Genomic DNA, 12,221 nt, shown 5'->3' with positions numbered 1-12,221 from the left:
AGTAGAAACGAACTCCCTGTGTTCACAAAGGAAACCAATCAGGGTTACAGAAAGTTTCGCCACTTAAAGAGCAGGAAACCAGTTCATTGCACATTGTCCTTTATAGTCCACACAAAGTTACCCAGAAGATGCTCATTCAGGCAAGAGCAAAGGAAGGAAGTGAAATGCAACAGTGGAAGAGAAAGAGACCAGAGGTAAGGAGAGATTAGATGGGTTCCCATGTCTCTTCCTCGAACACGATCAGTCCGGCACAACGGACATGCATTTATCAGCGTCTGCGGGAGGTTTCCAGCTGGCAGTGGAGCCCTGTGTGCTTGTTAACTGCATTAGCCTAAATTCAGAGAGGCCAGCGGGTGTCAAAGTACAGAGGAGGGGCGGCTGCGGAAGTTATAGGATGCGTCACGAACAGAAAGCACCAAATTAAGCAAAGATATTGCTGAAAGTTAAATATTTATAGGGCGCAGTGAAATGGAGAAATAACTACTTTAAAATATAACTACATGAAATAAAATCGTTCTTGTTTTGTGGTAAGAGTAGACGCTCTGACAAAAATCCTTTTTGTAAAGTAAAAATTACACTCCTAGTAATGTAATCCGATGTTAAAACACAACTATTAAAGGGATAGTTCAAGATTCTTTTTGAAGAGAGGTAATTTTAGAAGCAGTTAAAATCCTACTCGCAATAGATAACTCTCTTGCTGTCTATGTTTTAACATTAATACAAGTTCATTTCTGAAGCTTATCACAGTTAGTTTGAGAAGGGTTAAGACCAATTACGTCTTAAACAACCCAGTTATCAAAAAACATTTTAAAAGTTGATCTAAAAGTTATTTTATTTACATTTTAAGGGTTTGACCAGCTTGCATTGCGTGTCTTTTTTGCTGGGAAATGCTGATGGTTGGAGGTAGAACACCACATTTAATATTTCTGTGTGGAACACATACTGAGGATGTACAACAATCAAAACAGTGCTCATTTAATACGATTTTAATGACAAAATAACCCTGTAAAGAAAAACACTGAGCATGCAAGCTAAAGGAAAATTTCTGAAACTGTGATACTTTCATTCAGACTATTAGACCCAATGCCAACTCTAACATTATCATATCAGCCTTTTCTGTTTGAGGGCATTTTTTTGCACAAATGATCAACTGGAGAAATTGAATCCTGCAATCATCATTATTGTCATTTTTTGAGGCAATAACACACGACAGACTTTGCTGCTAATGTAACATCTAACAATATGTAAGCAGTAGAATTTAAGAATAATGGCAAAGTCACAAATTGAGCTAAAAGAAGAAGGTCTTACCGTGACAGCAAGTCTACTCCTGAAGCTATCTCTGCACAAGTGTCAGCTCTTCCTCCATCTGGAGTAAAGTTGTGTTCAGCCAAAACTTTAAGCCTTTGTATCCAGAACCACAGTGACGCAACTAAGGGACGTTAGCAGAGCGATGATGAGCAGGCTGTGACTCTCAAACACCTTCATCAGCTCCCTAATGACTTTTTAACACAAGGTTGTATTTCCCCAGACTCTGCTGAGCACAGGAACTTAACCACTATGTGCATTTTACTTTAATAACACACACACACGCACACGCACGCACACACACACACGCATGCATACATTTTACATTTCTCTTGCAGCAACATAGCCGTCCCAGAAAACAGTCATTAAAAGAGTGCAGGTGTTAGCCCGTGGCAGCGTGGACTACTTGCAGGTAAGATGGCATGCAACTGCTTCCCACCACTGTCTGCCAAGCTGCAGCAGGAAAATGGAAAACAAAGCAAAAAGACAAAAAATATGGCGTTTATGTGACACCGTAAAGACTTGGTCGGCTCTTTTCCTCGTAATTTATCCAACAGCAGCATAAATACATGTGTTTGACAGAACATTTCATGCATTCTGAGTGTGCTAAAAGTAGTGGCAGATATTGATTTTTTTTTTAAATCCCTGATTCAGCTAGCTTTTTGCACAGAAGGAAGCTATCTCCTCGCAGACCTCTGCCCTCCGACCTCCCAACTCCCACTCCGTTTTTTTTTTTAGGCCGCTCGCATTTATGTGTTTTCGGTGATACCAGGTGATTGTCCATTAATGATATTTATTAATAGCTGCTTCCTCTCTGACACGACAGGCCTCTGAGTGATGTCCCTGAGAGTGCTCTGGGCACCTCCTGAGAACACACCAGGGTTTCTCTTCCACCAGATGACTTCATATCTATTAACCCTGGGAGGAGAAAGCAGGAGCATGGAGCAGGTATGAAAAGGGAGGGGACCACGCATATCTGGGGATGGGTAAATCAAAGCTAGTAAGGTCAGGGTGAGCACTTTTATTCCCCTTAAAAGTGGAGCGGTGGGCTATCGGGAGAACCCGTGGCCCTGTGGCGCCTTACAGAAGGTTGGAAAGATTTAACCAGTCTGTGGTGTCACAGTTTAACGACAAAGAGATCAAAGTTTTAAACAGAGACCTTACTCTTCCCATAAAAACAGTCCAGAGATAAATACTGAAGCTTCTGTATGTCTCTGTTCGCTCTTTGTCAACGCAAGACTGGTTCAGAATGTGAGCACAAAGTATTTCGAATTGGTTTTGCGAAATCCCATCTATTTCTGATCCCTGAATGCATCAGGAAACCTGGTAGCTGCATCTTCATGCAGCAGCTGTCTCAAGAGTTTTTGGCCATGAACAACAGACTCCTGGCTTTCATACCTTCGTCTGAGACAGGACTGAGGCAGTCCAGTTTTTAATTTAAACAGGAAGAGGTCCAGCAGATACAATCTATCATTGGTAGCAGAAGAATAGTGATCAGTTCACCTACATCCCTAAAAATACAAACTTGAGTCTAAAAACAACAGGAAAATGAAAAGCTTGTGTGAAACATGCTGAAACACCACAAAGTCTTAACTGAAAATCTGGGGTTATTGCACCAAATATTGACCTTTCAACTCTTCTATGTTCTATATTAAAAATAAATATAATCATTTTTAATTTCATTACTTGACATCTGAAAAAACTGTATTTTTGTTGTTTTTGCTATTTTTTATTTTTGTGACAAAACGCTCATAATGTCAACATATAATTACTTAAAATTTGGGATTAATATCAGAAGTTCACTTATTTCACTCATACCTATAAATAGGGAAATAAGAGGGACTAGAAATGTTGCTGTGGTCTCCTGATTTGTTTCAGAGTTGTGTCACAGCGCATTACGGCTCTCTAAGTCGTAATCTAAACTAAACATGCTGTATTCAAACTCAGGGGTTTGGTTTAAGGCTCCTGCTCCATCCTCTTTGCTTTCACCACCATTTACCCACCAGTGCCTGCCAGCAAATCCCACTTTCTGTCCCCTAAAACTCCACAACCCCATTAGTTCAATTTTATTAGATTTCCCTCTCGCCCAGAAAGCCAGTAACACCTCCCCTCCCCTGCTCTCCTCTGTCTTTCTCACACACACACATGCACCTCTTCCCTGTTTCTAACCTCCCCCCCCCTCACCCTCTCTGCAGCCTCCCACCCACTCTGTCTGCTTGCCAAGAGCTGGGGACTGTTAAACTGATTTCCTCGGGGAACGTCGAGGCAGACAGTCTGATGGGAGCGTCGGGGTTGCACTGTCGCCCTTTCTCTCCTCGCTCAGGTTCTGGGGCCAAGCCGAACTGAACAGAGCCTCCTTGTGGTTCCAGACACAGACAGGGGAGATGGACGTAGCCCAGCTATCCTGCCAGGGTCGGACGCTCTGGTGGTGCTCGGAGAAAACCGGGGTGGTACGGGGCGCGCAGAGACACACACACACACACACACCCTCAGAGGAGGCATGCTCCAAAGCATGCGCTCAACTCCTGGCAGCTTCTGCACCCTGTCAAGTTAATGGATGGGCCTCTGACTCCAGTCTGCATATCCCCACTGTTCCCTCTCATGTAAAGGCCCCGCGCCAGTGCAGCCCACATGGTTATCGCTACACCTCGCTGTCACACTGCTGAATACGGAGAACGGCCCAAACTGACAGAAAAAGAAAAGCACAAACACATGTCTAAATACTAACATGTTGCGAGATCAGAGAGGATACATCGCTTGTCACAACTGTCATCTGAAATGTGAGGACTTGAATGGGAGCAGCTTCAACGTGCTTAAAGCAATTTTAAAGTTTTCAAGTTTTGTCTTGGGGAAAAAAACTCTTGACGTGCCCCGGGTTCAGTTTTGAAGAATCTTAGATTTAAGAAATGGAGTGACACCCGTGGCTAAAAATACCTTGGTTTGACTTTGTATCCAACATTTTAACCAAAAATGTATAAACAATGACAATTATTTCTACGGCTAGATAATAACTGAAAACCTTGATTATTGAAGAAATAATGCTTTTGACAACTGTATTGTTATTTTTACATACAGACCTGAATCAATTTAATCCCATCTTTCCGGTGCTTAATGCCTAAAACATCCAGGCCTTTTATAGCAACATGAGATGGTATTAAGAGTTTAATTAGCTGTAGTCTGTCTGCTTGTATTTTAGCTATCCAACTTTAGCTTAAATACTAAGAAGCATGTATATTGTAGTCAGTTTCCAAGATTTGACTGAAAGTAAAAATATTTCTAAACAGCCAGATTTGTCTTGTTGTGTATATGGTATAAGTTGATTAGCCTTTTTTCAGTCAGCTGACCAGGGAGTGAGCAGCAACACATAGATGGATGCTCAGCACTTCCATACTTTATGTGCCATACAGCACGGAGCATTTCAATAAAAAGATTTTCAATGGTAGAATCAGTATGAAGACAAACTTTGACATTGCTCTTTAAAACCGTGCTACACTGCTATATCTTCGGTGAGGAATAAATATTCCTTCAAAACAGAAAAAGAAACCTGAATTTTAAAAATTAATATAAGTGACAGATGAGATGGGCCAGCAAACTGACTCAAGTTTACCAGGTTTATATTCTTACACCGAACAGATCTGATCTCTAACAGCCCCAGGTATTATTTCTCCCGTCTACTTCAGAGTCCTGAGAGTATTTTCTTCATTGTCTCTAAAAGAGGGAAGCTGATGTTGGCTGGACCAGTCAGGTCCGGCCTGTGTGTCAGTCCGTTTACTCACGCCCATTGATGAGCCCTGAACCATGACGAAATGGCCTTCACATACACTCCTCCCCATTAGCACCCCTAAAACAACACGCGGTCATCCAAAGACAAACAGATGCAACGTTCTGCACCACCGCTGGCTGACTTGTGCTTACACCACAACCCACACACAAGCAGGCGCGTGCACACACACAAAGTCACATGTATCTGCTCAAATAAACAGACCCTCGTATAAACAGACCTTAGAAGATTTGAAATGTAGCAGATGTGGATTTGTCTCTAAAAATCGTTTTGTGCCTCTTGAGGTGTCAAAGCGAAGGAAAGTCACTTCACCTATTACTGTGTCAAGGAAGGTTTTTTAAGGCTTTTTTTGACATCTATTGGAAGAATGGATTCAGAAAAATGAAGGAATTTCAGATTTTAGGTTGCGGTTTAACTTTTAATAAGGCAACCTAAAGCTCATCAGAAATAAAACAAGAAAACATAGTGACAGTGGAAAGCATCTCTGGGGAGATATTAAAGACCTCAGCAGCCAATGTTTTTCGTCTTGTCTTGTTGCGCCAGAATCTTTTAAGAAAAGTGATTCAGTGTTTCTAGGATTACTATTTGCTACAAGTTCTTCTGTGTATGATGACTTATAACCTCTATTAATCCTAAACAATATGGAACATATGTATGTCCAAATATATTCAACAAATACATGAACACAGTTTAAAATAAACTGAGTTGTTTTCTATATGTTAACTAAATAGCACATATTTGTGGGTGCTCAGTCAGAATGTTGTGAGTTAAATCCCAATTTTCCAACCGATCTTTATATATGTGTGTGAACGTGTGGCTCAGTGAATGAGGTGAACAAGTATGAACAGAATAACTCTGCATGAGTACACACCATTTGACCTAAGATCGGGTCAGGAGGAAAACCCTGGACATTCCTTTCAATCGTCAGAACAAAATCAGGACAACCTGTTAATAGAGAACTTTGTGCTAGTTCTCATTTTAACTCATTTGCTGCAGGCAAGCCCCAAATATGTTTGTGTTTCAAATCTTCCAGCCATCACTTGTCATGAAGTGAAGAACCGAGGATACTTGAGGCAACTGCCAAGCTGAGAGCCGTGGCAGCAGACTTGAATGAGCTGACTTACACTTGGTATGAAAGGCTAAGAAATTAATCCGGATAGATGATGGATAACTTGGGTATAAACATTCTTCATTGTTGCACATAAAACTCAATTTGTGTAACCTCTGTATACGCTGTTATTGCTACAGAATTTGACTTGGGAACATTGCGGAAGCATTATCAGTGGAGCTCCTTTATTGTTTATTTCCTGAGCTGAATAAACTCGTAGACATTTTCATCCAGCAGATTTATGGCGCTAAGCCTACTTGACTCCATGGCAATAGAAAAAAAAAAGAAAAAAGACATCTGTAAAATATCTAAGTTAGCATCTTGCAGCTTATTCAACAACAACAATAAACATCCAACACAAATATGCGCAAAGCAGATCTGTATCAAAAACCGATACGCAAGCATGAGGGTTTGTCTTATGCTTGCGTTTGTGTTTTGACTAGTGGGACAATGAGTACCAAGAGACGCTGCCAGTCCACTGACAAGCATCCTTTTGCACACACAATGTGCATGCGTACAGACACATACAGTGTCCATGTTCACTGAGGCAGCATGCAGATTCAGCTGTGCTCTTAGCTCACCGTCTCCGCTCAGTGACATCACACCCCGACAATGCCACCATTCACGCAGACATGGCTCGCAAAAGTTGGCCCACAATTGTACAGGTTTCTGCTTCTCGCAGCAAGACGTGCCACGAAAGGTGCGGGAGAAAATGAATGGGAGGTGTAATTGGGTTACCGTGTATGCTAATGGCTTAGCTGCTGGCAAGAGATTTCGTTCTAAGCTGAAATGAAACCTGACACAGCCACGGCTGTGTCACAGCTCACAGTTTAACTTTCTTGGTGCTTTAAACAAACTGTCTTTAGAGATTAAGATGATGTTCAATCTGAATGCCAAATGTTTCTATTCAAATAGAAATAAATATTAGAACAGTGAGTTGTTCACAAGTGACTAGATCAATAACAATACTGTGATTATTGGTTCTCTTGTGTGCTATGAAATGTTTCTTTAAGAGCAGCTCCTTTTTTTCCCCCTCCTTCAAGTAAAAAGGAGCATATTTAGAGCATGCCAGAAATTATGTCATCCACTATTCTGGTGCCAGCTCCACAGTGGAGCAGGCTGCACTGAAAGAACATATAGTATTGTTTACCACATAAAAATCTCAGCACCTAGACCAATGCTTAGTGACAAATTTATTGTCCTTAGTAACAATGTAAACAATAGATAATTGGGAGATAATAAATAACACATTTTCATACACCAGCACCAGGGCTGTCTCAAGGCTGCCTTGCCTGAAATTAGAAAGCGAGCCAGGATGTGTGCAAGCACGGCACTTTTTCAAAGGAGACATAGGAACAATGGGAAAACTCCTCTCTTTGGAAAAAGATCCTGCTGACATGAGCTGAGTCTGGTGCCATGATGAAGATATTCTTGGCTATTAAACAATACTGATGGTGTAAACACAGATTCACACACAAGCTTCACTTGTCAATAAAAATATATTTTTAAAAGGCTTTATCTTTTTCTTCTGTTTTTGAAACAAAACAAAAAAAATCTATGGGCAATAATCAAGCTTTGACGTGTTAATTTATCCAGAAACAATTATAAAAACAGCGTTTTTAAAAAATTTAATGCTCAATCATATTTCTCTCCCTATATGTGAATATCTAAAAACTGAAAAACAACCTAACCTTTTTAGACTTTTCAAGCTTGAAGAGTAACCCTGAAGATATCAAACCGTTTACGCGTGAAGAGAGAAAGAAAACAAATTAATCAGTTTTTCATCACTTGTCCATGTTCATCGTGTGCATCGCTCCCTGCATGCTTTCTTTAATTTCCTGATTTCCTCCCTCTGTTTGTGTGTTAGTCTGTTGCCATTTAAGCGTCTGTCACTAAGCAAACGACGACAACACAGAGCTGAGGCATGACATGTTTGCGCGAGCGTGCGCGAGCGGTTTGCAAGGCCCCGTGGAGAACTGGCTCTGCGCAGTGATGTAATGCTTTGGCCAGCAAGCTGTGGAACTTGGCCTCGTCTCCACTGTGTTTCCTCCACGCTGCGAGGGTCAACTATCCCACAACCTCCAGCACACAACACGCACTGTTCAATTCCCTGGACCACAACAGAGCAGAATTCAACCACACCCGGCACCATGAGCACCCAGTCCTAAACAAGAAGGAAAAACACACTTGAAACAAGATTAATAAAACATTCCAGCCCTTAGAAAGCGACTCGAAGCATTAAGGAAAGGCAGGCGTGTCGATTATTCCACCATCAGGCTGTGCTCTACCACTTAAACGACCGCACTTACAGGCTGAAATCTGGACAACAAAGAATCACAGTGATAGAGTCTTCAGCCCAAAGAGCGCAAACAGAGAGCTCAGAGCAAGATACGAGTCCCCCAGGGGCCACAGCAGTCCTTTGGCTCATTAACTATTTACACCAGAGACAGTCCTCCCTACTGCTCTGGCCCACCACAAAATCAATTAGCCTTCATTAGCCCATGCTCTGGGCATGCTTTCTCTGAGGGGAGGGATAACCCTGCAACCAGTGCCTCCAGTTACTGCAGAATATCAAACGGTCACACAGACATGTGTTGCGATGCTTTCACGTCGAAAGAAGGACAAAGGAAACAGGAGCGAGGTTTGTTGTAGAAACATAAATCTTTTAACTTTTCACTGCTGAGTGTCACCGAACGTCAATACCGTCTCACCTTCCGTCTCCCTTGCCCGTCCCGCCTGTGTGTGTGTATTACTTACATTGCCCGTCAGAATCCCACTCAATCCCTTTCTCCGCTCTCCCAGTGTTAGCGCTGGCAGGAAGAGTCCATCCAGGTCTGCGCCTCTGAGGTGTGGGGTTACAGTACGGAGATTTCCAATTGGCGGAAAGTCAACATGGTCGGGGTAATGTGATTAGAGCCGGATTGAGAACGTCGCAGGGGACACATGGGCCTGATCACGGCCCAGTTATCCGATAGCACGGCTGTATTTATTGACAGGGCCCGGCGAGGATATCATAGACATTAGAGACCCGGTGTATGCTTATGAAACCTGTGCTGGAGATTGCACCCAGATAACACAATTAGTCTCTCACTTTCTGCCCACAATCAGGGAATTCCATCAGTCGTGTTCAGACATCAGGGAGCAGAATCTCAATGGGTCCAAATTTGGTTGCCGAACGGCCAACAAACCAGAAAGTTGCGCGGTTAAGGGGGCCTGCAGCCATTTAGAGAGCACATGTTTATGGAAGAGCTAACCGAGCATTTACAATTCAATTACACAGATAGTAGGAGGAAAAAAAGGGGTAAGATGTGTCTGGATGACGGCCAGAGGAGAGATAAGCCTAATACACTAATATTGTGTTACCTTAGTGTGTTACCATAGGAACGCTTGAGGAGATTCAAAAGACTACAAAGGCGATCAATCTTGAGAGAGCAGGAGGAAGAGGGAGAATTAAATGCCCTGGGACTGCTCCCGCTCTCCTCTATCAGAGCAATAACTCTTCTGATGACCCCATGCTACCTCCTCTTTCCTCTCTACAAGATGTTTCTCCCCTAAAAGACCTGCTATCTGCAAGAGTCTCCAAACATTACAAACCGGCCAAAGCTTTTCATCATAGCATGGGATTTTTTTTTAGTTATCAAGGTTTTGACTATGCGCTTATTTATTCAGAAAACAAAGGTTTGCAGTTGGCTACATTGCTACAGAAATAAGCCGTTTTGTTCACCTCGAGAGCAACTTTTCAAAAAATTTTAAAAGTGCAATGCAAAAGTAGCCAGACTTATTTTTCCACTGGCTGTCGTATTATAAAGAGGAACTTCAATATATTGTATTAGGAGTTGATTTTTTTTTTACTATTATTATTATTATTATTATTATTATTTTAGATCTACATGTAAACCACTATGTGTGATGAAAAATAATACAGCACACTGCCCTGAACACACCATCCCCACAGTTAAGCATAGTGGTGGCAGCATCATGCTGTTGGGATATTCCTAAAACTGGAGAAAAAATTTGAGACTGGTATAGTGTTTCACTTTGCAGCAGAACAACAACCTTCAAAGCCCGACATTTGTCAGACGATATAACTTGACTTGAGATTTGAGGTTCAAAGATGCTGTCCACCTAATTTGAAGTTGAGGTTTTACAAAAAAAAAAAAAAAAAAACAATAGAGACATTCTGCAAAAGACTAGTGGTGAAATGTGATTGTACAAAGTGTTCCCTCACTGGGAATGACACATTGCACAATTTTGCTAACAATATATAATTTCCTTCAGCCTCACAAATCTGCACTTCTATCACATCATATATTTATATATTAAAAAAAAAACTTTCATTTTACCCTCTTGTGGTACAAAAACTTGCCAAGGGAATGCACATTAATCATCCAGTCAGCTAAAAGTGTAAAGGTGGTATACTATGCAGATGAAAGAACAAAACGTCACATCGACTTCCTACCAACTCTTTCGCTTTGTCATTTACCCTCCATGCCTCCTTAAACTACAAGCCCAATCGTCTTTCAGCCTTTCTTCTTTTTCTTCTTCTTCTTCTTCACCGTACACATCCCATTCCCACTGCCGTAACTGCCTGCTTTGTGAGGGATGAGGTCATTTGATTTTTTTTCCCCACAGCGTTAAACTAGTGCTAACAAGTTGCAGGACCTACAGAACATGTTCTGTACATTAAGATATACATCAGGCAGTCGGTGGGCAAGCAACCCACAACCACATAAAGGGCCCATTATTCCAGCCGGAGTCGCCAGCGCTGCACTGGCAGGTTGAGACTCAGCTTTGATTACACACCGAATGATGAAATCCACACAAGCCTGAGAGCACAGCGTTGCTGGCATAGCCCAGTGGAAAAGAAAGTTGCAACACTTGTGTGTCTGCGTATGTGTGCGTGTGTGTGTGTGTGTGTGTGCAGAAATCAGTTTGTATCCTTGTGGATACTTGCACATATACTCACCAGTTTGGCTTCGGAGTGCATTGAGGGAATGTGAGTGGAGCACGAGTTGCTGTGGGCGGGGCTCGGCATGCCCATCATGTTGGAACCCATGGACATTTGCCTCTCCATCTAAAGATATACAAATAAAATAAAATAAAATACAGACAGACACTTAATGGCATTTTCTAGCAAAACTACTCACACACTGCAAAACCTTTCATTTTCTTGTCACTCTATAGTTACGTACTTTTATGCTTTTTAATTGAGATTTCATGTGACGCACCCACATAAAGTAATGCAAAATTTCAAAGTGGAGGAAATTGCATGGTTGTAACAATTTTATTCAAGTAACAATCTCAAGAAAGTGGCATGCATTTGCTGAAATTATGTGGGTTTTTTTTGTTTGTTTGTTTTTTTAATGTTGGTGAGTTATCTTGATTATGTCACAAAATCACCATCGGGACAAAAGTGTGAGACTCTTACCAACTAGGCTACTTTGGATGAGATGAGAGAGCGTGAGAGCCTGATTTCGCATGACAGGCTGGCCCTGTGCACAGCTCTGTGTGATGATAACTGGAGCTGACCCAAAACAGGAAGCCAGAACGGAGGGACTTAACACAGGAAGCCAGTGCAAAAGGAGTATGTGCGGTGCAAATATATATACATGTATGTATACGTGCGTGTGTGTGCCTCTGATAGCGCCGCGACTTTCTGTCAGAGTGAAACATCGAAGCTCGGTCACTCTAGCTACAACGTGCGTTAATGCAACAAACGGGGATTAAATCAGAATGATCAGTACTTAAGGCGTGTATCAGCGTGTGATGACGTGGTCTGCCTCTGACTGATACCTGAGACCTGAATGTCAGGAAATCAGCTGGGTAAGCTGACATGGGTGAGAGGTCAACTGGGCAAGGGCGATAATATGACTAGCGTTTGCCATGAAATGTAAGCAGGAAAGAAGAAACCTTTGTTTCAGAGTCTAAAAGCATATATAGCATATATATGTATATATGTGTGGGAGCGAACAGTGCTCTGGCCCCTCAGCTCTCTGGCTGGTGTGGTGGTCTCAAAGAGAAATGACC

At 42.0% G+C, this 12,221-nt stretch overlaps 1 protein-coding gene across 4 annotated transcripts in view; it reads right to left on the bottom strand.

The window, feature by feature from the left end:
* The window catches only part of creb5b (cAMP responsive element binding protein 5b), a 53,421-nt gene that overhangs the window by 10,645 nt on the left and 30,555 nt on the right, over positions 1–12,221 (bottom strand). For all 4 annotated transcript variants that reach the window (XM_017309572.1, XM_008432491.2, XM_008432493.2 and 1 more), the window contains exon 7: positions 11,161–11,268. In XM_017309572.1, the coding sequence (XP_017165061.1) occupies positions 11,161–11,268 (108 nt within the window). The remainder of the gene's footprint in view (positions 1–11,160; positions 11,269–12,221) is intronic.

This window comes from Poecilia reticulata, linkage group LG16 (assembly GCF_000633615.1).
Source record: "Poecilia reticulata strain Guanapo linkage group LG16, Guppy_female_1.0+MT, whole genome shotgun sequence".
Taxonomy (NCBI): domain Eukaryota; kingdom Metazoa; phylum Chordata; class Actinopteri; order Cyprinodontiformes; family Poeciliidae; genus Poecilia; species Poecilia reticulata.
The sequence above is the reverse complement of the archived record's forward strand: the minus strand, read 5'-3'. Positions and strand labels throughout refer to the sequence as shown.